Genomic DNA, 25,003 nt, shown 5'->3' with positions numbered 1-25,003 from the left:
CGGCCTCTGAGCAGGTGTGAGCCACGAGAGCCAAGCCTTTCCTGTCCCGCTGCTGTGGTTTGAGTCTGCACAGGTCCATGTGTTGGAGGCCTGCTCTCAGCGTGGCCATGCTGGGAGTGGGGCCTCGGGGGAGGCCCGTAGGTCCTGGGTGTGCCCTCAGCAGGGAGTAAGGCAGTTCTGGGGGCCTCGAGCTAGTTCTTGAGACGAGTTGCTATAGACAAACCTGACTCCTGAGTCACTCTGGCTCTGGGCCTTGTGTGTGGGCCCTCCCTGTCACTCCCGTCCACCATGAGGTCTTCCCCACAGCTGAGCTGATGCGAGTGCCATGTCCTGTAACTGTAAGTAGAATGCATCTCTTTTCTTTATTAAGTTTCCCAGTCCCAGGTATTTTGGTACAGTAACACACACACTGTCAAGGCGGGGCTCCTTTGGCATGGGAAGGCAATGCTGAGCCTGCCCAGGAGCCTTTGGATTATGGGGTAAGGCTAAGACTAAGTGCAGGGCTGGAGCAGGAGGCCCTGGGCCTTGTCCCTGGGGCATGGAATGCAGGAGAAGTGGCCTGTCCACAGCAGATAGAGATGGTCAGCTGCTGAGAGGAAGGGGGCAGGCCAGTGACAAGGGCCAGGAAGGGCCTTCTCCTTGTCTTCCTGTCGTCTGACACGCCACACATATTTCCTCCATGACTGATGCAGTGTCCTGGGGCCTGGGCCCTCAAGTGGTGTTTACATCCACACTTGTTGGCAAGAACCACGCTCCAGGAGGAGAGCGAGAGTTCCAGCCGGGGATTCCACAAACCACCACGCATCGCTCAGGCCCTTCCTGTTTGGAGAAGGCTGGGCAGGAGAGAGAGCCGCCTTCAGGGACAAGGAACAAACGGAGCGGAAGGCCTGGAGAGGGAGAGGCTCTGCCAAGTGGGCTCTACTGCACTCGGGCCTGTTTGGGCCATTCTCGTCCCTTCTCCAGGGGGAAGCAGAGGCCAGCACGTGGGAAGGGCCCAGCCCAGGATGCTTCCTGCTGCCTTCCCACTGGGCTGTCCACTCCAGCCTCCCCATGCCGCCCCCATGCTGGTGAGCAGAGTGGGCCCTGGGCCCTGGGGAGCACTTACATTTCTTCTGCAAAATGTTCTGCCTGGCCTTGAGGAATGCCAGGATGTCAGAGTCCGTCTGGCTGTCTCCGGTGAGAGGGACGGACGAAGTTGTCCTCTCAGGGATGCTGGGGACAGTGACATGTCGCACTTTACTACTCCTTATGGTGGGACTCAGCATTCAATTTTCCAAAATGTGTTCCCATTTGTGGGGAGTAACTCTCACCAGGTGCGTATGACAGCCTGCCTCCTTCTCCCTCCCTCCCACCTTCTGCACAGCCACTCCTGTCCTTTTATCAGCACATTGGGTCATGCACTCCCTGGCTTAGACTCCTCTCATGACTTTTGGAGTAAAATTCAAACTCTATCCAGTGACCTTCCAGGTCCTGCGGGTGTTTGGATCTCCCACCCACTGTGCCCACACACGACCCTGGGGCCACCCTGACCCTCTTCCTCTTTTCTGCTACTGAATATGTGAAGCCCCACCCAGCCTCAGGGCCTTTGCCTTCGCTATCTCCTCTCCTTCCACCTCTGTCTCCATCCCTCACCTCCACACCTGTCCTCATCCTGGACTTTCCCAAACCAACCTCCTTTTACCCAGCTCTCTTCTTAGATGTGACATCTTTAAGGATGTCCCCCCAATACATATACACTCCCCCACCATGGTCTAGCTAGTTGCCCCCAAGGCTGAGATCCATAATCTCCTGTGTCTCCCCAAAAAACAGAACCATGTTTAGCTAAGTACAAAAAAAAGCTAGCCTCCCCAGAATCCTTTGCAGCTCTGTGTGGCCAGGGAGGTTCGTGAGCAGAAGCTCGTGTGGGATTTTCAGGGAATCCCTTATAAAGGGAGGGAGGTCTGCACCCTTCCCCTCCTCTCTCTCCATTCGGACTTCTAGATTGCTCTAAGAAAAGTCAGAGTAGCACACTCCCCTGGCTGTGCCAATCCTCAGCCTGACACCCGTCACTCCACCACTGGCACCACTGCCTTAGAAGGCCAGGAGGGCTGTTAACAAGGCCATGATCACGAGTGGTTCTGGGTGTGGGGATTCCAGCTGCCGCTCAGCGAGGGGCCCTGTAGCAGGAGCTGCTGGCCATCCTGGGTTCGGGAGGGGAGGGACCATGGTGGGGTTCCGCGAGCTCTGGGAGAGGAAGAGGCCTGCCAGGTGAGTGGGCGCTGTAGTCAAGGCCACCAAGAGCACTCAGGCCAGGAGCCTTAGCAACTCTGTTCAGTCCCCAAGCAAAAGGCTTCTGGCTGGGGCCAGGCGGCCGGCTCTGCTTTGGCAGAGGGCCTGGTGGGTTTGGTTGGAACTGCCCGCGGGCTGGCTCCTCTTTCCTGTGTGACTTCAGGTACATTCTTCACAAGGAACTTGAAGCACCTCTGCTGGACAAGGACCCGGTGCCCTGGGAGAGAACTCCCCAGCTTTGAGAATCAGAAAGCATGAGAGATTCCATGGGATCCCCAGTGGACAGGACGGGGGCCAGCCCTGGGCTCCATCTGGGCGGCTTTGGGGGAAGAGAATGTGACTTTTACTGCAGAGGCCGTCACAGGCATCGAGAGGGAGGGAGGCCACCAACCTGCCTTCCAGCCAGGTGCCAGTGCTGCTCTGCTCCGGGCTGCGCGGGCTGGGGCAGGGCGAGGGCGAGACCTTTCTGGCACTCACGACACTGCAAAAACCGACAAAAGCCAAAGTTAGAGGGGATAAGAAGGGAATGCAGGGGCTGGGGATGTGGCTCAAGTGGTAACGCGCTCGCCTAGCCTGCGCGGGGCGCTGGGTTCGATCCTCAGCACCACATAAAAATAAAATAAAGATGTTGGGTCCACCAAAAACTAGAAAATAAATATTAAAAAAATTCTCTCCCTCTCTCTTAAAAAAAAAAAAGAAGAGAATGCAGGGTTTACGTTGTTTATATCCAGCAGCTTTTGTGAACTGCATGTCCTTCCCACATTCCTATGTTGAGGTCCCACTCCCCAGTGTAATGGCGTTTAAAGGTGGGGCCTTGGGGGGTAATTAGGTTTGGGTGAGGTTTGAAGGTGGCCCTCAAGATGGGGTTAGTGTCCTTATGAGGAGGGAGGGAGAGGCCAGAGCACTCTGCCTGAGTCTCTCCCTGGACACTACGAGGAGGAGGTGTGGCCAGCCAGGAAGGGGGCCCTCAGCAGGAGCAGATCTGCTGTGCCATAGAGTTCCTATGTGGAACCGGCCCCAGGGGGATGGGATCAGGAGGCCGGGCCTCTGAGATCAGAGAAAGCCCTCATGAATGGGGTTAGTGACTTTATAAAGGAAATATCAGAAGCACTGGCCCTTTTTCCTATGTGAGGGTCTTTACCAGACACCAAAATTGCCAATGCCATGGTCTTGGGCTTCCCTGCCTCAAGAACTGTGAAAAACAAACGTTCATTGGAAAACAAATGAACTGGGCACAGGGGTGCACAGCAATGATCTCAACCACTTGGGAGGCTGAGGTGAGAGGCTGGCAAGTTTGAGGCCAACCTTGACAGTTCAGTGAGACTTTGTCTCAAAAAAATAAAATAAAAAGAAAAGGGAGTGTAGCTCAGTAGTAGAGCATCCCTGGGCTCAATCCCCAGTACCCTCCACATGCACACACAAACACACACATAAACCCAAACCAAAAACCCAAACCCCAAAAGAAGAACCAAACAACCACAATAACAACAACAAAACCCAAATGAGCCAACCCAAGCTCTGGGATTTTGCTATAGACGTGGCTAAGTGCCAAGAATCCTGTCTTGGGTGGTTGAACACTGATTTCATTGTTGTGGCAGACCATGTGTTGGCCGTAGAAGGTGAACAACAGGCAGTGAAGACTGTCACTGCTTACAGGCCAGGCCTTGAGAGGGTGCTCGGGAATTGCCGTGCCATTCAGTCCTCTCAGTGGTAAGAGGAGGATGTCATTATCCTAATTCACAGATGAGAAAACTGAGGTGTAGGGCGAAGCTAGGGAAATTCCAGTAGGTGGTAGCATCTGGACCTCATCATGACTGCGAGGCCCAGGCCTGAGCTCTCGACTGCTAGCTCCACACTGGCTTTCCCCTGGCCACAGTGACCACCCCAGGGGGCCTCAGCTGCTGACTCTGTGCTCCTGGAGTGAGAAGTCGTATCTGACGGCTTATCAGGTGCACTGGGCCCCTTTAACATGGTGGCCTGATGTGTGTGGCTTGCCTTGGATTCCTGGCTGCAGACAGTGGAAATCAGGGCCCCTCCTGGGTGCAGACGAGGTGAGGGCCAGTTTTTCTAGTTACTCTGCCCTGCTCTAAGCTGTGCTGTAGGCCCCCAGAGATGGAATTCTCTTCCTTGCTCTGGGATGGTCCTGTGTAGAGACGATAGCAGAGCTCAAAGAGACCAAGAAGTCACATGGGACACACTTGGGGAGGCTCAGGCTGAGTGTCAGGCCAAGGACAGACAGGTGAGCTGGCCTTGCCAAGCCTGCGTGGTCAGTCCAAGGCCTCTGCAGGCCTGATGACCCAGGTGTCCCACAGGTGAGTGGAGACACTGCCCAGCTCCTCTGCCACCCTCTCCAACCTCAGCCAGTAGCAGGGCTCTTACTCTGGACTCAGGACAGTGGGTCAAATAAACAGGAAGAAAATCAGAGCCCGGTCCCCGCTCCTCCCTCTAGTGCTCATTTCCTAGCAGTCTGGAGTCTCCCTGGGGCGCCTGGGAGAAGCTGGGTCTGTGCTGTGTCGGGCGAGGGCTGCTGCAGGACTGCAGGCAGCCACAAGGTGGCAGGCTGTGCACGTTTGCCTTTGGAGAACTCCCAGGGCTTCCGAGGGGTTTCTGGTGCCAGCCTGGTGAAGGGAAGGAGAAAGGGCTTTTCATCTTGCAGGTGTTTCAATTACAGCAGGCCAAGGTCAGTGCAGAAAGTGTAGCAAGTCTGCAGGACCAAGTCATTGGTACACAAATGGCTCATGGGCTCCATGGCTTCCAGTGGAGTCTTTGTACCAGGGGGAGTTTACAGATGTCAAATTGTTGAGGGTCAGGAGTGGGTAGAAGAGGAGGAGAAATGGATGAGGGCATGGCAGAAGGGTGTGATGGCACCGAGGCAGATGGGGACGTGCAGCACCCCCTGCAGAGGCCAGCCATGTCCTGCAGGAGGACACATGGCACTATGTGCAGGCCTGGGGCTCCTGAGGGAGCGACTCCCCACCTCCTAAACTGCTGGAGTATCCCTGGGGGCCAGGGCTCAGTTTTCTGACCCTCAGGAGTGTGCCACAGATGACCTCTGCCCTCTTTGTCCAGCAAGCCTTTGACACTGAATTCATTTCTCATGCTCTCTCTCCCGGAAAGGGAGCATATCAGCTATCAGAATGAATTATCTCCTTAATAAAAATTAATAAACCACTCTTTCTCTTCAACGAGGCTCCTGAGTGGATGCAGAGATGCAGATCTTTGTGAAGACCCTGACAGGCAAGACCATCACCCTCGACGTTGAGCCCAGTGATGCCATCAAGAATGTCAAAGCCAAAATTCGAGACAAGGAGGGCATCGCACCTGACCAGCTGGAGGACAGCTGCACTCTCAGGTCACAACCTCCAGAAAGTCCACCTGCACTTGGCGCTTCACCTGCGAGGTGGCATCACTGAGCCTTCCCTGCACACTTGCCCAGAAGTACAGCTGTGACAAGATGATCTGTCACAAGCGTTAAGCCCACCTGCACCCCCGTGCTGTCAGCTGCTGCAAGTAAAAGTTGGCCACACCAACAACCTCCGCCCCAAGAAGGTCAAATAAAGCCCCTCCACTGGCTCCTTTCCCCAAAGGGTGGCCTCCTGTCCAAGCCCCATGCATGGCCTTGGGTTCTCAATAAAGTTTCCCTTACGTTGATTGGAGCAGTAAAAAAAAAAAATTAATAAGCAATGTTGATGATACTTAGGCTTCTTGGGTTGCCAGGGCATTTAGTATGGTCAGCCCTCAGGACCTGGACGCTGGGCTTTTGGAAGCTGGCGGGAGGACCAGCTCACTGGCCTGAAGAGCATGTACAGAACAGCCGCCATGGAGTTCAGGTGAACACAGTCGCTGGGCTCTTGCTCTCTTTGCAGAAGCTCTTTAATGGCGCTGAATGTTCATCTGCTCGTGGAAGGATAATGTAGAGCGACCCTGGTGCGATTTACAGATGAGGCCAGGGAATCGCAGAGTGGGGAGCTGCCTTGCCCAAGGCTGGGCTGCTGTGGCAGAGTCCCTTTGTCAAAATCTTAGTGATCAAACTCCTCGGAGGTGACGCCTTGGAAGCCCGAGGCCCTCAACGGCAGGGTCCAGGGTCTCTCTGCGAGCATGCCCAGGAGAGGTCTTGGAATACCTAGGGGACACCCAGGAATGGCTAGCAGAGCAGGCCCCACGCAGGCAAGGAGGAAGCTGGTGAGGGGCAGAAGCCAGGAGGCCAAGCCCTGGGGCTGGTGCTTAGACCTGCCCCACCGCGGCCTGCAAAGGGGGACGCAGAATGGACGAATGGCCAAGCTGTACAGAGTGGCCAACAGGGAGCGGGCCAAAGGGCAAGACGCTCAGGAAGAAGGAAGGAGAAGGGAAGGAAAGGTGGGGGTGAATGGAGGGCTGCAAGAGAAGGAAGGGGACAAGGAGCGCAGCAGAAGGGGACAGGCAGGGAGAGCAGGGTGGAGGACGGGAAGGACGGAGGGGTCTGGCCACTAGATGTGGAGTTTGAAGCTCTGTCTCAACGACACAGTTAAAAAGAATCCCATTCTTTTCTGGGGCCTTGGTTTCTTCATTTGTAAAATGAGGGAGCTGAATTCAGAGTTTCTCACTGAAATGGCGAGGAGCCAGTGACAGGGAGTGTGGCTTCCCAGTTCTTCAAAGGCCACCTTCTAGGGACATACAGGATGGCTCTTTGAAAGTCCTGGCCCCTTCGGGGAATCAGCTGGTGGGGACACTTGAAGGAGTGAGGCCCCCAGCCGGGGCCTGGCCCGGCAGGATATTAGTTTGTGTGAAATATTACAAGATGTGGACGAGAAAGTGACAAGTCTACTAGGCACACTGTACGCTTGCCCCTGGGGGCAGTCGTTAATGCTAAACAAAACTGGTGTCAGAAGTGAGGACAGTGACGAGACTTGGACGGGCCTGGCTTTAGTCCTGGTCTCTCTGCTAATTGGCTGGGTGGCCCTGAGCAAGTTATTTAATCTCCCTGAGCCTGATTTTCTCAACTATTAAATGGGGAACAATTCTGACACTGCACAGTCATTCCGTGCCTGGCCATGAGGGCCTCAGCAAGTGACAGTGGGTGTCATTACCGAAAGAGGAGGGCCGATGCAGCTGCTGGGGGTTCTCCCTGGCTGGCTGTTCAGAGTGAGCTGCCCCAGGACAGGGTCTCTTCCCGCCTCGGCTCTGGGTGGAGCTTCGTGGGCTCTTTATTGCCACCATTCTGAGCCAGTGGCAGTGGCTTCTGAGTCAGAGACGGAGCCAAGTCTTCTCCCCCTCCAGCCTCCAGCAGGGACACTGTCCTCTCTCCTCTCTATGTGACCTTCCCACTCACCTGTCCTCAAACTATCCTGTACTCAAACTACCGTGGTGGGTGGGGACTGTGGGGAGCTGACCCTCACGGTGTCTGAAACGCTGGTTAGGACACTTCTCTGCTGAGGGTCACAGTTCTCAAGCAGAGCACCAGCAGCCAGTGCAGGTGACAAGGCCCCAGGCCCCACCTGAGAGCCATCCTCTGGGCACCTCCCCAGCCGTCAGGGCATGGGAGCCCAGGAGTGGGATTCTGGGAGACTCACAGAAGAGCTCCTGCGGGTGGTCCCAGGTGAACTATGGAAAGCCAGGGTGCAGGGATTTCCTGGCAGGCACGGCCGATTTCTTACCTTATAACCCCGGGCCAGGTGGGTGCTCATTGGAACCGTCCCGACACCTCAGCCCACCCTGATTTCACTGTCTGTGAAGCAACAGAAAAAAGAGCCGGGGCTTCCTATGGGCTGAACAGGGTATTCCTGGCCCTAGGAGAGGGGGCTCTAGCCTCCAGGCCGTGGGGGAGCTTGTCCTCACAGGCCACAACAGTACCTGGGGGCTCTGTCCTCTGTGCTGGGCTTTCAGATGTGTTTTGTGGAGGCCTGGGGTTTTAGGGAGGAGTTCTGGATGGGGACAGAGGTTGGCAGATACACAGGGTGCAAGGGAACACCTAGAGGATGCCAGGTACAGGGCACAAGGCTGGGCTGCCTCTCCCGCCCGGGCAATGCAGGTGCCTAGTGACGCTGCCTTTTCCATTTTTTAAACTAATAGACTAATTTTTTTTTGGTACCAAGATTGAACCCAGGGAAGCTTAATCACTGAGCCACACCCCCAGCTCCTTTTTGTATTTTATTTAGAGACAGGGTGTTGCTGAGTTGTTTGGGGCTTTGCTAAGTTGCTGAGGCTGGCTTTGAACTAGAGATCCTCCTGCCTCAGCCTCTGGGGCCACCGGGGTTAAAGGTGTGTGTCAGGGCACCTGGCAATAGACTATTTTTAAGAGAAGTTTTAGGTTTATAGAAAATTGAGTGACACTACAGCATTCCCAAACACCGCTTTTTATCCGCCCGCCCCCACGAGTTTTCCACCACTCTAACCTCTGGCATTGCTGTGCTTCTTTGTTACAGGTGGTGAACCAGGGCTGACGAGTTAGCATTAACCAGAGTGCACAGGTGACACAGGGGTTTGCTTTTCGTGCTGAATAGGTCTATGGATTTTGACAAGTACCATCGATCCACCAATATCCTATCTTCCCGAATAGTTGCGCGTCCCTGAACATCCGGCCTCTGTCTGTCCATTCTTCCCTCCCCCCAGGGCCGGGGCAGCCACTGATGTCCTAGCAAGTCGGTAATTTCCCTTTCCCAGGTGTCGTCTGGTCGGGCTCCTCTAGCGGGAGCCTTTCCAGGAGGCTTTCTTCCACTAAGCAGTTTGCATGAAAGCTCTCTCCGTGTCTTTTCACGGCTTGGTAACTCTTTTTATTGCTGAATAATACTCTTTGTCTGGATGTAGCTCAGCTCATCATTCTTCTTTTGGAAGACTTGATGGCATTCACTTTTTGACAATTATGAATGAAGCACCTATAAATAAGCATGCACGGGTTTTCCTCACATTTCTTATTGGCGTATTATATTTGTACATAATGGTGGGATTTGTTATTAATATTTGTACATGTGCAAAATATTTCAATATAATTTAGCCAATATCATTCCCGATTTCCCCTCTTCCCCTCCTCTCCATCCTCCTCCCTGGGGCCTTTCCTCTAGTCTACTGATCTCCCCTTTTGATTTTCACAAAATGCCCCCACTTTTCTTTTCCTTTGTCCTCTCTAGTGTCCACATATGAGAGAAAACACATGACCTTCGACCTTCTGGGACTGATTTATTTTGCTTAACATAATGGTCTCAAATTCCATCTGTTTTCCTGCAAATGACATATTTTCATTTTTTTATGGCTGAATAATCATGATTTTTATCTGGATGTAAGTTTTTGACTCATCTGGGTTAATACCTGGGAGTGCCATTGCTGGGTTGTATGGTAACCCTATATTTAGCTTTGCAAGACTCTGCGGAACTGTCTTCCAGAGTGACGGTGTCATTTTGTATTCCCACAGGAGGTCCTGTTGCTCCATGTCCTCAAGAGCTTCGCTGTGGTCAGTGTTTTGGATTTTGGTCTTTTTCCTCTGTATTAGTGGCACCTCACTGCTTTTGTGTGAACTGCCTCGTGACACCTGATGTCAAGCACCTCGTCATATACCTATTTGCCATCTGTAGATCATTTTTGGCAAAGAGGCTGTTAAGATCTTCTGCTTATGTTTTTTCGGGTTGTTTGTTTTCTTATTGTTAAATTTCAAGAGTCCTTTATATATTTTGGATAGAAATCCTTTATCAGATACGTGTTTTTCAAATATTTTCTTCTCATCCGTGGCTTCTCTTTTCATCCTCTAAAAAGTGCCCTTGGCAGAGCAGCATTTTAAAATTTAATAAAGTCCAAGCAAGGGCTGGGGTTGTGGCTCAGCAATAGAGCGCTCGCCTAGCTCGTGCGAGGCCCTGGGTTTGATCCTCAGCACCACATAAAAATAAATAAATAAAATAAAGGTATTGTGTCCAACTACAACTGAAAAGTAAATATTAAAAAAAAAAAAAGTCCGAGTGCCAGGGTGTCTGGTGATATGGCGGAGCTGGGCGATGGCATTGTGCTGTGGCTAGGTAGCAGCCGAATGACCTGTGTGAGAGCAACACGCAGTCTGGAGTCCTGCAGAGGCACTGGACTCTTTCCAGGTTTGGAGCATTGGATTCAAATTGCATTATCAGGGCTGCCGCCTGCCGCCCGTGCCTGCAAGGTAGGCAGACCTGCGACTGACCGGCAGAACAGGCCCAGTGGCCCGCCGGCGTGGTAGACACACCACCCCAATTGGAGGAGGGGCAGAGCAGAGCCGTGGCCCGCGCCTGCAAGGTAGGCAGACCTGCAACCAGGAAGGGCCCAGCTGCCGCCCGCAAGGTAGGCAGACTGCGCGTCCCGGAGAAGGGGCCCAGCGGCCAGCAGGCCTAGTTGAAAGATCACCCCAATTGGAGGAGGGGCACAGCCGAAGCCCGCGCCTGCAAGGTAGGCAGACCTGCGACCGACCGGCAGAAGAGGCCCAGCGGCCCACCGGCGTGGTAGACACGTCACCCCAATTTGAGGAGGGGCAGAGCAGAGCCGCCGCCCGCACCGGCAAGGTAGGCAGACCTGCAACCTGGAGAACAGGCCCAGCGGCCCGCCAGCGTGGTAGACAGATCACCCCTATTGGAGGAGGAGCACAGCCACCGCCCGCCCCTGCAAGGGAGACTTTCCAACTATACAAGAGCAATATGAATATATAGGGGGGAAATTCAATAACACAACAGTTTCACCAAGCAGAAAGATATGCGAGCAGTATGAAAAGACAAGGAAAGAAAGGGCCACAAGCAATGCAGGTCAACTCAACCTTAGAAGAGGTAATAGCTGCAGCAGATGGAATGTCAGATAAAGAATTCAGGATACACATGCTTCAGATGATCTGGAGTCTCAAGGAAGACGTTAGACAGCAAAATCAGACAATGAAAGATCACTTCAACAATGAATCACATAAACAAATCCAAGAAGCAAAAGATCAACTATACAGGGAGATAGAGGTTATAAAAAACAAACAAACAGAAATCCTAGAAATGCAGGAAGCAATAAACCAACTTAAAAACTCAATTGAGAATACTACCAGCAGAGTAGAACACTTAGAAGATAGAACATCAGACAATGAAGACAAAGTATTTCAACTTTAAAAGAGCATAGACAGCTCAGCAAGACTCTAAAGAAACCATGAGCAGAACATCCAAGAAATATGGGATAACATCAAGAGACCAAACTTAAGAGTCATTGGGATACAGGAAGGTACAGAGCTCCAAACCAAAGGAATGAGCAATCTGTTCAACGAAATAATACGAGAAAACTTCCCAGACTTGAAGAATGAGACAGAATCCCAAATCCTAGAAGCCTACAGGACGCCAAACGTGCAAAATCATAAGAGATCCACACCTAGACACATTATAATGAAGATGCCCAACATACAGAATAAGGAGAGAATTTTAAAAGCTTCAAGAGAAAGGAAGCAGATTACATTTAGGGGTAAGCCAATCAGGATAACAGCTGATCTTTCCACACAGACTCTGAAAGCTAGAAGATCCTGGAATAACATATTTCAAACACTGAAAGAAAATGGGTTCCAACCAAGAATTGTGTTTCCAGCAAAATTAAGCTTCAGGATGGAAGATGAAATTAAAACCTTCCACGATAAACAAAAGCTAAAAGAATTTGCAGCTAGAAAACCATCTCTTCAAAACATCCTCGGCAAAACATTACAGGAAGAGGAAATGGAAAATAACAATGAAAACCAACAGTGGGAGGTAGTACAATAAAGGGAAAAAATAATCAAAGAGGAAAAACAAACCATGTTAAGTAACATAAATAAACAAATATGGCTGGAAGAACAATCCATATCTCAATAATAACCCTAAATGTTAATGGCTTAAACTCACCAATTAAGAGACACAGGCTAGTAGAGTGGATCAAAAAAAAAAAAAAAGATCCAACAATATGCTGCCTACAGGAGACGCACTTGATAGGAAAAGACATACATAGACTGAAGGTGAAAGGTTGGGAAAATCATATCACTCATATGGACTTCGGAAACAAGCAGGAGTGTCCATACTCATATCAAATAAAATAGATTTCAAGCCAAAGTTAATCAAAAGGGATAAAGAGGGACACTACATACTGCTCAAGGGAACCATACACCAACAAGACATAACAATCATAAATATATATGCTCCAAACAATGGTGCAGCTATGTTCATCAAACAAACTCTTCTCAAGTTCAAGAGTCTAATAGACCACCATACAATAATCATGGGAGACTTCAACACACCTCTCTCACCATTGGACAGATCTTCCAAACAAAAATTGAATAAAGAAACTATAGAACTCAATAATACAATTAATAACCTAGACTTAATTGGCATATATAGAATATACCACCTGACATCAAGCAGTTACACTTTTTTCTCAGCAGCACATGGATCCTTCTCAAAAATAGATCATATATTATGTCACAGGGCAACTCTTAGACATTATAAAGGAGTAGAGATAATACCATGCATCTTATCTGATCATAATGGAATGAAACTGGAAATCAATGATAAAAGAAGGAAGGAAAAATCATGCATCACTTGGAGAATGAACAATAGGTTACTGAATGATCAATGGGTTATAGAAGACATCAAGGAGGAAATTAAAAAATTCTTAGAGATAAATGAAAACACAGACACAACATATCGGAATCTACGGGACACAATGAAAGCAGTTCTAAGGGGAAAATTCATTGCCTGGAGTTCATTCCTTAAAAAAAGGAAAAACCAACAAATAAATGATCTCACACTTCATCTCAAAATCCTAGTAAAAGAAGAGCAAAACAAGAGCAAAAGAAGTAGAAGTCAAGAAATAATTAAAATCAGAGCTGAAATTAATGAAATTGAAACAAAAGAAACAATTGAAAAAATTGGCAAAACTAAAAGTTGGTTCTTTGAAAAAATAAATAAGATCGACAGACCCTTAGCCATGCTAACGAAGAGAAGAAGAGAGAGAACTCAAATTCCTAGCATACGGGATGAAAAAGGCAATATCACAACAGACACTTCAGAAATACAGAAGATAATTAGAAATTATTTTGAATCCTTATACTCCAATAAAATAGAAGATAGTGAAGGCATCGATAAATTTCTTAAGTCATATGATCTACCCAGATTGAGTCAGGAGGATATAGGCAACATAAACAGACCAATATCAATTGAGGAAATAGAAGAAGCCATCAAAAGACTACCAACTAAGAAAAGCCCAGGACCGGATGGGTATACAGCAGAGTTTTACAAAACCTTTAAAGAAGAACTAATACCAATACTTTTCAAGCTATTCCAGGAAATAGAAAAAGAGGGAGAACTTCCAAATTCATTCTACGAGGCCAACATCACCCTGATTCCTAAACCAGACAAAGATACTTCAAAGAAAGAAAACTACAGACCAATATCTCTAATGAATCTAGATGCAAAAATCCTCAATAAAATTCTGGCGAATCGGATACAAAAACATATCAAAAAAAATTGTGCACCATAATCAAGTAGGATTCATCCCTGGGATGCAAGGCTGGTTCAATATACAGAAATCAATAAATGTTATTCACCACATCAATAGACTTAAAAATAAGAACCATATGATCATCTCGATAGATGCAGAAAAAGCATTTGACAAAGTACAGCATCCCTTTATGTTCAAAACTCTAGAAAAACTAGGGATAACAGGAACATACCTCAATATTGTAAAAGCTATCTATGCTAAGCCTCAGGCTAGCATCATTCTGAACAGAGAAAAATTGAAGGCATTCCCTCTAAAATCTGGAACAAGACAGGGATGCCCTCTCTCACCACTTCTGTTCAACATAGTTCTTGAAACACTGGCCAGAGCAATTAGACAGACGAAAGAAATTAAAGGCATCAAAATAGGAAAAGAAGAACTTAAATTATCACTATTTGCAGATGACATGATTCTATACCTAGCAGACCCAAAAGGGTCTACAAAGAAACTATTAGAGCTAATAAATGAATTCAGCAAAGTGGCAGGATATAAAATCAACACACATAAATCAAAGGCATTCCTGTATATCAGTGACAAATCCTCTGAAATGGAAATGAGGACAACCACTCCATTCACAATATCCTCAAAAAAAATAAAATACTTGGGAATCAACCTAACAAAAGAGGTGAAAGACTTATACAATGAAAACTACAGAACCCTAAAGAGAGAAATAGAAGAAGATCTTAGAAGATGGAAAAATATACCCTGTTCATGGATAGGCAGAACTAACATCATCAAAATGGCGATATTACCAAAAGTTCTCTATAGGTTTAATGCAATGCCAATCAAAATCCCAACAACATTTCTTGTAGAAATAGATAAAGCAATTATGAAATTCATATGGAAAAATAAAAGACCCAGAATAGCAAAAACAACTCTAAGCAGGAAATGTGAATCAGGCGGTATAGCGATACCAGACTTCAAACTATACTACAGAGCAATAGCAACAAAAACAGCATGGTACTGGTACCAAAACAGGCGGGTGGACCAATGGTACAGAATAGAGGACACAGAAACCAACCCACAAAACTACAACTATCTTATATTTGATAAAGGGGCTAAAAGCATGCAATGGAGGAAGGATAGCATCTTCAACAAATGGTGCCGGGAAAACTGGAAATCCATATGCAACAAAATGAAACTGAATCCCAAGGAGCTTGATATCAAATCAGAGACACGGCATCTGATACAAGAAAAAGTTGGCTACGATCTACATACTGTGGGGTCGGGCTCCAAATTCCTCAATAGGACACCCATAGCACAAGAGTTAATAACTAGAATCAACAAATGGGACTTACTCAAACTAAAAAGTTTTTTTCTCAGCAAAAGAAACAATAAGAGAGGTAAATAGGGAGCCTACATCCTGGGAACAAATCTGTACTCCTCACACTTCAGATAGAGCCCTAATATCCAGAGCATACAAAGAACTCAAAAAATTAAACAATAAGAAAACGAATAACCCAATCAACAAATGGGCCAAGGACCTGAACAGACACTTCTCAGAGGAGGACATACAATCAATCAATGAGTACATGAAAAAATGCTCACCATCTCTAGCAGTCAGAGAAATGCAAATCAAAACCACCCTAAGATACCATCTCACTCCAGTAAGATTGGCAGCCATTATGAAGTCAAACAACAACAAGTGCTGGCGAGGATGTGGGGAAAAGGGTGCACTTGTACATTGCTGGTGGGACTGCAAATTGGTGAGGCCAATTTGGAAAGCAGTATGGAGATTTCTTGGAAAGCTGGGAATGGAGCCACCATTTGACCCAGCTATTCCCCTTCTCGGTCTATTCCCTAAAGACCTAAAAAGAGCATGCTACAGGGACACTGCTACATCGATGTTCATAGCAGCACAATTCACAATAGCAAGATTGTGGAACCAACCTAGATGCCCTTCAATAGATGAATGGATAAAAAAATGTGGCATTTATACACAATGGAGTATTACTCTGCATTAAAAAATGATAAAATCATAGAATTTGCAGGGAAATGGATGGCATTAGAACAGATTATGCTAAGTGAAGCTAGCCAATCCCTAAAAAACAAATGCCAAATGTCTTCTTTGATATAAGGAGATTAACTAAGAACAGAGTAGGGAGGAAGAGCATGAGAAGAAGATTAACATTAAACAGGGATGAGAGGTGGGAGGGAAAGGGAGAGAGAAGGGAAATTGCATGGAAATGGAAGGAGACCCTCAGGGTTATACAAAATTACATACAAGAGGAAGTGAGGGGAAAGGGAAAAAAATAACAAGGGGGAGAAATGAATGACAGTAGAGGGGGTAGAGAGAGAAGAGGGGAGGGGAGGGGAGGGGGGATTGTAGAGGATAGGAAAGGCAGCAGAATACAACAGACACTAGTATGGCAATATGTAAATCAGTGGATGTGTAACCGATGTGAATCTGCAATCTGTATATGGGGTAAAAATGGGAGTTCATAACCCACTTGAATCAAAATGTGGAATATGATATATCAAGAACTATGTAATGTTTTGAACAACCAATAATAAAAATTAAAAAAAATAAAGTTCAAGTGGCTTTTTTTTTTCATGGATCGACACTGCCATTTAAAACACCCGATTACCCAAACAAAATGCACTGTGCCACTGCAGACCCTGGGCTTCAGGTGCACACGGGAGATGGGTCCTGAAACTAGGACACATGGGGAGTCCGGGAGGGTTAGCCTGGAATGGGGGCTTCGCTGGCAGACTGTTTTCTAGAAATGCTTTTTTTTTTTTTTTTGCTTTTAAGATTAATTTTAGATTCCAGGAGAGATGCAAGGAGAGTGCAGACCATTTCACAGGCCCAGTACCTGGTTTCACCTGTATTCATTTTTATACCACTGTGGTATGTTGATACATTATTATTAACTAAAGTGCATACTTTTTCTGAATTTTCTTAGTTTAAAAAATATTTGGCCATATCTTTTTGATATACATATTTAAAGAAGTTTCAACTTATATATAAAACATTGAAAGTTGTACATGTCAACGGGGTACCATGTAATGTCCGATACCATGTTTCCTTTAAGTAATGTTTGAATCAGGTTATTTATCTCCTCACACATTTCTCATTTCTTTATGATGAATGCTTCCTAGTTTTTACCTACTGTCTTTATTTATTCGTTTATTTTTGGCACAGGGGATTGAATCCAGGGGAGCTTAACCACCAAGCCACATTCCCAGCCCTTTTTATTTTGATTTTGAGACCTACTACCCTTTTCTATTCTGGGAATCCACCTGGGAGATCCACACCTCTCTCAGTCCTCACGTCTCCACAGGCTGCTCCTGGCTCTGACAGATTCTCAGACTCCTTGTTCTTGACGAGCCAATTTGTGAAGCACTGGGTGGTGTTTTGTAGAATGTTCCTCAATTGGGAATTGTCTGATGTTTTCCTCATGCTTCAACTGGGACAATGAATTTTTGAGAGGAATAGCAAAGAGGGAAAGTGCCTGTTTCATCACACTGAAGAGAAGACACTGTCTACTACCATTTTAGACAAATTCTATTTTGCATTTCCAATGTGAGCGCTCAGTGCTCTTTCAAACCCCAATGCTCCATTGCTCCTTAGTGGTGGTGATGGACGCCCCATTCATGCTGACTTGGCCTCTGCCTGACAGACTGGGTCTGAGGGATGGAGGGTGGCAGGAGGCAGGGGTCATATGGTTGGAAAGAGACAAGAACTCGGTGTGCGGAAGGAGTTCCTGCTGGGGCCTCCCATCATTGAGGGAAACAGGCTCTGGGCAGTCCTCATATAGCACTGAGAATCCTCTTTAGGACAATTCACCCCCACCTCCCTGTATCCTGGCAGGCCCTGTATCCTCTGTATTCCACCAGCACCCTGTCTGCCCCTCCCCGCCCTCTCCCAGGTCCCCCTCCCTGTCCTGCCGACCCTTCTTCTCACTCAGGGGTGGGACAGGGCTGGTACTGTTGAACCCCTTGCCTCTGCGACATGGCGGCGGGTCCACTGGCAGCCAAGGGAGGGGCTGAGGGGCGCACGGTCCAGCCAGCTTGCGAGACCCTGGCCTGAGTATATCATCAAACAGTAAAAGCATTCATCCCCCAAGACCATGTAGCCTAAAGGAGACCTTTAGAGCAGCAGGGACAGGTTAAGGGGAAAGGTAGGAAGCTCCCCTGGGTACTCTAATGGGTCGGCCGTTCTCCACTCACCTCTGGTTGGAGAGAAGCTGAGACTGGTCCTGCTGGGATTCAGGGCTCTGGGGAGAGGGCTTCGCGTGATCCAGGGAATTCGCTGCTGGAGAATCTACCTGTTGGTCCAAGAAGGGGTTTCACAGCGTTAGCCTGAATCTAATGGCTCAGGAAGATGTTCTTGATGTCATTCTTAAGGAGGAAAGGCCAGCTATTACAGTTATACAATGTGTGGCCCAAAATAAATTTAGACATAGTTATGACCATAATGTTGGGTCTCAAATTATTATCTTCAGATGGTAGTTTTATGGGTAATTTCCTTTCTTTTTTCTTTCCTTTTTTATTAGTGTGTTATAATAATACATAATAATAGGATTCTTTGTTAAATATTTGTACAGGCACACAATATAACATTATATATTATGTTGTTGTCATATATAATTACATTGATATAATTATATAACATTATTTATATTCTATATAAATTATATGATAATATAATTTGTTTAGTTTCTTTACCTAGGGCCTCTCCTTATGGGCCATTTTATTTTTTATTTTTATTTTTTTTTTAATATTTATTTTTTAGTTTTTGGTGGACACAACATCTTTTATTTTATTTTTATGTGTTGCTGAGGATGGAACTCAGTGCCCCGCGCATACCAGGTGAGCGCGTTACCACTTGAGCCACATCCCCAGCCCTTATGGGCCATTTTAAATTTTTTCTGTATGGTTTACTTTGCTTTCCAAGTTTTCCAAATTTAACATACATTATTTTTGTAGTTAGAAAGATAATGTGTAAAATGTGATCTGACGATTCTCTAGAAATCCTTCCTGGGTTTGCTTCTCCTTGTCTTCAAGATCCTCTTTGAGCACTTCATGTAGGGAACAGCTCTGGAGTTCATGGGTCTCCACTGGCCTGGGGAGCAAGGCTCACAGCCCAGCTGAGCCAAGGCCAAACGCCCCAGGATCCGCCCAGAACCCCGGGGCATGGAAAGCTTTTGAGAAGGCGCTGCAAGGCCACAGCAAGGAGGTTCCTGCTGACCTCCCATCTTCCTGGGAGTTGCCACACAACAGATTCTCGTCACCTCCCTTGTTCTGATAAGGTCTGGGTCTTGTGCCTCTGCCCATTCAGGACAGTTACAGTATAGGCTGCAAAACTGCTCAGCCGCAGCAGAGAATGGGCTCTCCTGCAACAGGGTGTCCCACCACCCCACTGCCATCACCTGGCATTGTCTCATGTTGTAGACTATGGGGACAGGGGACAAGTGGAGCTGAAACTCTTGGCTACTCTGCTCTCATTGTCCATGTAAGCAGTAACCTATCTGAATCCAGCCTTGCCTGGACACTTCCTGAGTCATACTGGATGACCTCATCCACTGTTCAGTGGCTCAGCTCTCTTGGGTCTCAGCTGGGGCCAAAGAACTCAATCATGCTGAACTCGCTAGGAGGGCTCGGACCTGGAGTCACAGACAGAACCCAGGGCGCTGTGGCTGTGGTCGGGCATCAGTTTTACCTTTATTTTCCCGAACTTCTACTGGAAGTTAACAAATATAGATAATAAGCCACAGTAGTGTTAGCAGGGCCTGTGACATTGCCACCAAGAAATCACACATATTCTCCTACCATCATAGTTGGCTCAGAAATATAGTGTTCATCATGACTTTGAAGTTATGGTAAACATTGATAACATTTTATCGATAATAAGACCCCTAGATCTTATCAATACATTTAAACGTGCTGTACATATTGTTATGCTTTGCTCTTAGACTGTTCTGATACCTACATTTCAATCTAGTTGGTTTCCTTTGTTCTCCTGTGAGTTTATTTTGTGCACATATTCTTCTGTATTGTCCTGTCACATGGCCACTAGGTAGCATGCTGGCTATTGCTCGGCTCTGTGTCCTTGGGCAGATATCCTCCCTGGCTCTCCAGCTCCTTGTTCTTAAAACGAAGGGATCAGCCTGGGAGGCAATCGTGAAGGGTTCCCCAGCCACACGAGTGGCGTGACAATGTGCACTTTGTCACTTCCGTGGTACCACAGCTGAGGAGTTACCAGAGGACAGCTGAAACCAGGATTTACACTGACACTTCTAGTGAGTTATTTTAGCCTTTATGATATTACAGAGCCCTCAAGGAACGAGAATAGGAAATATGCAAAAATTAATCTGCAGATATATTTTGAGTGAAAGACTAGGAGCAACCTTAACAGTCAAGAACAGATGGGTTAAATAAATCAAAATATATTAAAATGTATTCATAAGACGGAACAGTAAGCTCCAGGAATGCTATTGTAGAATAACAGAAAAACAATTATTTAAACAATTAAGTAAAGAAAAAAAAATATTTTGATATTTGAGGACCAATATGATTATATTTTTTTTAAAAATATATTGATATATATGTATATATGCAGAGAAAAAAGATAAAATAATATAAGACTAACATGTTAATTGGTTATATTAATTAGTTATATTAATATTAATTGGTTATCCTTAAGGGGAGGGATTAAAGTAATTTTTACTTTTCTTTGAGTTTTCTGTATTTTCTAACATTTCTATAATTAACATGCATATATATGACTGTATCTGAAAAACAATAAATGTGAATGTGTGGAGTCTCTTACACAAAGCAATGGTGGCAGACCCCCTGGTTTTGGGAAGCTGCATCTCCCATCCTTGCTATCCCATGGGTCATGTGAGGCGCAGGAGCAAGGAAACCATGAACCCTTGACCTTCTGTGTTCCTAGTGTTGCAGTAATTCACTTGCAGGTCAGCATGAGAATATACTTTAGAAGCTATAGGAGTCCAATATCCTGCTGAAGTTTTGTTAGCATCAGTAAAAACAGTAATACCGGAAAGAGGAATCGAAGAAATAGGGTTTACTAATATCATAGAATGTTTTCTAAAAAATTCAAAGACTTTAGATTTAGGATATTGAGTAGTTAGAGCTCCAGAATAACCAGCTAAAGCAATTTGCCAATTATCATTTAATTATAAATTGTAAGAAATTTGTTGCTGAGTTATTTGAGTAATAATTTGATTTGGCTCTCTACCACTCAATTGTAACAATCTAGATCTACCTTTAATTATTAAAAAGCCTAGTTTATCCATATATGTAGTTAATCATTTATTATACTTATTAGGTAAAAAAATCCATTCTATTATATGATCATTTTGAGTTAGTACTCCAGACGGGGAGTGAGGAATATGGAAGAGAATTAGTTGTACAGATTTTTCTAAGTCTATATAAGACAAATATCCTTCATTTAAACATTGTTCAACTAAAGTTAACTCTTGTAATGCTTGTTTAGTTAAAGTTCTAGGACTATGTAGTTCAGAATTACCTTCTAAAGTAGCAAATAAATGAACAGAAATTCGTGAGCCTGGGGGGTAAAAGCCCCTCCTTTTCCTGTCTCCTGACAGTCCCCTCCCCAGCTGCCTTGATGCGCCCTAGACCATACCTGCAGGTGAGTGGCCTCTTCTGCCCACCAGGCTTCAAACTCTTTCTGCAGCTTCACCTTGGCTTTGTCCATGAGCAGCTGCAAGTGCTCGATCTCTACCTTCAGGGCCTTCAGGCGGGTGAACATAATTTTGTACCTGCAGTGGGATCAGGAAGAGGTGGTGTCACATTCTTTCGAAGGTCACTGAATCTCAGAAGCCTGGCAGTGCTGCCCGGTGCCTGGGGCCTGGGACCTGGGACCAGACTGAAGCCTACCAAGGCCAGGGTAGGGCACCAGGGTCTAGTCCATCATATAGAAGCAGACGGAGGCATTTCTGCCCAGCAGGGTTGGGAATCCATAAGGGAGATGAAGAAACCCTTTTCAAGAGTGACAACCAACTTTTTTTTTTTTCTCCAGTGCTGGGTATTGAACCCAGGGCCTCCAGGATGTCAGGCAAGCACTCTACCAGGGAGCTATCCCCAACCTGTGATCTACTTCTTTTATTGAGCACTTAACTAACGGGGCAGGCATCGCTGTAGGCAGCAAACATATACCAGCTCATTTAAATCCCTGGCACAGATTCAGAACCAGAGGCATGGAGAGGTCAGATAATGTGCCCAGGCAATGTGTTCCATACACAGAACAAACAGAGAAGCCAGGATTTGAACCCAGACAGTCTGGCCTAGAACCACAGTCTGCCATTCTGCTGGTTCATCTTCGTGGTAAGGACCCAAAGTTAAATGTCTGTTGGGGATATTGGGAATGCTACACCAAATCAGAAATAGTCCACCAGAAACAGTCCAATAGCCGAGCTAATGAGACAATGTGCCTTCGGAGGTGACGCTGAGATTGGAAATGTAGACCGAGGGGATAAGACTGGTGGAATAATGGGATGACATGAGAATAATGGGATTTAGGAAGAAACAGGATAATAAACAGCAAGGCAGAAGGTGGACAACCGGGGCATAGACCAAGGGGCTGGAGAACAATGGCCGTGAGTGTGGAAGGACATTCTGGAAGAAGACAGAGTGCCCTGCTGTCAGGAGTGGCCTGGAGACCAGAGCCAGGGGCTTTGTTCTCCTGGGGTGTGTGAGTGGGGCGGTAGGTGACAGAGTTTATCAGGGTGATGTCACATCAGCCCAGTGCGGGGTGCTGGGTGGGGACTGTGATGCAATGACCCCATCATCCACTTGAGGCAGGGAAGGGGGCTTGCTCAGTCTCTCCAGACCCTCTCCAGGGCAAGGAGGAACTAGCCGACATGTTGAATGCATATAGAAATGAATGAACTAAGCTGCTTGGTTGGGGTGATGAGGGAGATTCTGTGATGGCCACATGTATGTTTATGCATGGAGATCCGTACAGTATAAGTAAAATAATTCTGGGCCCCTGAGAGGCTGTGTGGAGGTGTGAAGGTGTGACCTGGGAGGGAAGCTGCAGAGGAGACCACCATGGTCATATCTCTTGCTGCCTCTAGGTGGCAGCAGTAGACAACACGAGCGGCTTCTGGGGCCAGGGGTGGCTGGTCAGCATCCTAACCTCATCGCCCAAATGCAGCTTGTGGCTTCCTGCCCCGTTTTGCATTTGGCTGTGGTTCCAGCCCTGGGTGCCTTCAGGTTGTCCTTAAGGCCTAAGGAGGCAGGGGTCAGGCTGTGTATGGAAAAAAAAAATGGGCACCTTCTCTTCTCTTCCTCCAGTTGTGATCGCAGTCTGTCTTCCTGGTCTGGTGTCGAGGGAAAGGCCACGTTTTCTGAGACTCCTGTAGAAGGAAGATGTTGGTGGGTTACTCCAAGAGGAAGAAAGGCAGAAGGAAGAGCACGAGATAGAGCCCACGTGCATCCCCAGATGAAAGGGGACCCGTGTGTTCCTCTGTGGCCTCTGGATGGCAATCTCTGATCGCTTCTAGGATTGTCCTCCCTGCTGACCCCCCACTGCCCAACACCTGTCACTGGGAGGGAATTCTCTCCACCTCTACTAATCCTCTTACTATTGAGCTCAATTATTTCCTCCTGAGTCCTCAGGGAAGATGCAAAACAGTATTTCCTCTTCCTCTGAGAAAGAGCCCTCCACACCCCAAGGGTCCTCTCTAAATGGTCACATCTTTCTTTGCACCAATTTTCCAGCTTCAGAAGCACGTCTTCTGCTTTCACTTCCCTCTAACGCTTGGTTCTCAAGCCGGATCACACAGGTGGTGTTCATATGGAACCAGGGCCGAGGCGGAGCCTTGGCAATGTGCCTGTGGCATTCAGCAGTGACCAGCGGGGGCTGCATCCCGAGTCCCCCAGGCTGACCACGTCCTGCTCCCACGTGGCTGCCATGGGGAGCCTGGCTGCCTGTCGACACCTGGTCCTGTCCTTGCCCAGTGTGTGGGGGCTGTTCATTCTTCTGGAAGCTTCTTTATGGTTGTGTTGTGTCTCTTAGCCCCAGAGAGGACGCCTTAGAAGCCACAGCACCCTGATTTTTATTCCATGGGGGGCAGAATGAGTCCACACTGAATGGTCCCAGTATTTTCTGGGCATGACCAGACTTAATTCTTATAGTACTTATTTGAGACACATATTATTTCCATTTCATGAGAAGGACACTGGGGTTCAAAGAGGTTAAACTGCCCGGGTCATGTGACCAACTTCAGGAAACTGGATCCAGATCCAGGTTTGTTTTCTGGCAAGGACCTTGGATTAAAAAAATTCCTTCTATGACATTTCTGACAGATGGTCATGCGATTTCTGCTCCATACTTGCAGTGATGGGGAGCTCAGTACCTTGCAGGAGAGCATCCTCCACTGCAGACTGCACCGTTTCTCTCACTTCAAGCTGAGACCTTCCCCACTGACTTCTTTTCACCTCTACTCTGGTTCTTCGTATCAGCATAGAACGTCCTTCTTCTTAATCTCAACAAGAACAAAATAGAACTTGTGTCTGGAGCTTTATCTCAGGCTGGCTCTGCCCGATCCATCATTAGCTGGTTACTTTCTTACTTACCTTACATACAAAGCCTAGGCCTGACTTCACAGAAGAAACAAAAATGGCCAACAAATACATGAAAAAATGTCCAACATCCCTATCAATTAGAGAAATGCAAATTAAAACTACACGGAGATTTCATCTCACTCCAGTCAGAATGACAGTTATCAGGAATACAAGTAACAATAAAGTTGGTGAGGATGTGGGGAAAAGGCACACTCTTACATGGCTGGTGGGACTGCAGATTGGTGCAACCACTCTGGAAAGCAGTATGGAGATGCCTCAGAAAACTTGGAGTGGAACCACCATTTGACCCAGCTGTCTCACTCCTCAGTTTATACCCAAAGGACTTAAAACTCAGCATTCTACAGGGACACAGCCCCATCAATGTTTATAGCAGCTCAATTCACAATAGCTAAGCTGTGGAACCAACCTAGGTGCCCTTCAACAGATGAATGGATAAAGCAAATGTGGTTTATATACACAACGGAATATTACTCAGCCATAAAGAAGAATTAAACCATGGCATTTGCTGGCAAATTGACGGAACTGGAGACTCTCATGCTAAGTGCAATAGGCCAGTCCCAAAAAACCAAAGGCCAAATGTTCTCTCTGATATGTAGATGCTAACACACAATAAGGTAGGGGGAGGGAAGAATGGAAGTTCATTGGATTAGACAAAGGGGAAGGAAGGGAAGAGAAGGGGATGGGAATG

General features: G+C 47.0%; 1 protein-coding gene and 1 pseudogene across 3 annotated transcripts in view; one reads left to right on the top strand and one right to left on the bottom strand.

The window, feature by feature from the left end:
- Kif6 (kinesin family member 6) overlaps window positions 1-25,003 on the bottom strand; it is a 410,513-nt gene that overhangs the window by 8,868 nt on the left and 376,642 nt on the right. For 2 of the 3 annotated variants that reach the window (XM_046450779.2, XM_058581414.1), the window contains 5 exons: window positions 23,003-23,084; window positions 21,350-21,485; window positions 17,911-18,008; window positions 2,660-2,749; window positions 1,106-1,212 (listed from right to left, as the gene is read on the bottom strand). In XM_046450779.2, the coding sequence (XP_046306735.1) occupies window positions 1,106-1,212; window positions 2,660-2,749; window positions 17,911-18,008; window positions 21,350-21,485; window positions 23,003-23,084 (513 nt within the window). The remainder of the gene's footprint in view (window positions 1-1,105; window positions 1,213-2,659; window positions 2,750-17,910; window positions 18,009-21,349; window positions 21,486-23,002; window positions 23,085-25,003) is intronic. The other variant, XM_046450780.2, reaches the window with a different exon arrangement.
- LOC124096772 (ubiquitin-ribosomal protein eL40 fusion protein-like) lies at window positions 5,475-5,826 on the top strand (annotated as a pseudogene).

Source organism: Marmota monax, unplaced genomic scaffold (genome assembly GCF_021218885.2).
Source record: "Marmota monax isolate L192 unplaced genomic scaffold, Marmota_monax_Labrador192_F-V1.1 WCK01_AAM20220418_F8-fsc00127, whole genome shotgun sequence".
Lineage (NCBI taxonomy): Eukaryota > Metazoa > Chordata > Mammalia > Rodentia > Sciuridae > Marmota > Marmota monax.
Note: the sequence above shows the minus strand (reverse complement) of the source record. Positions and strands in the feature narration are given on the sequence as shown.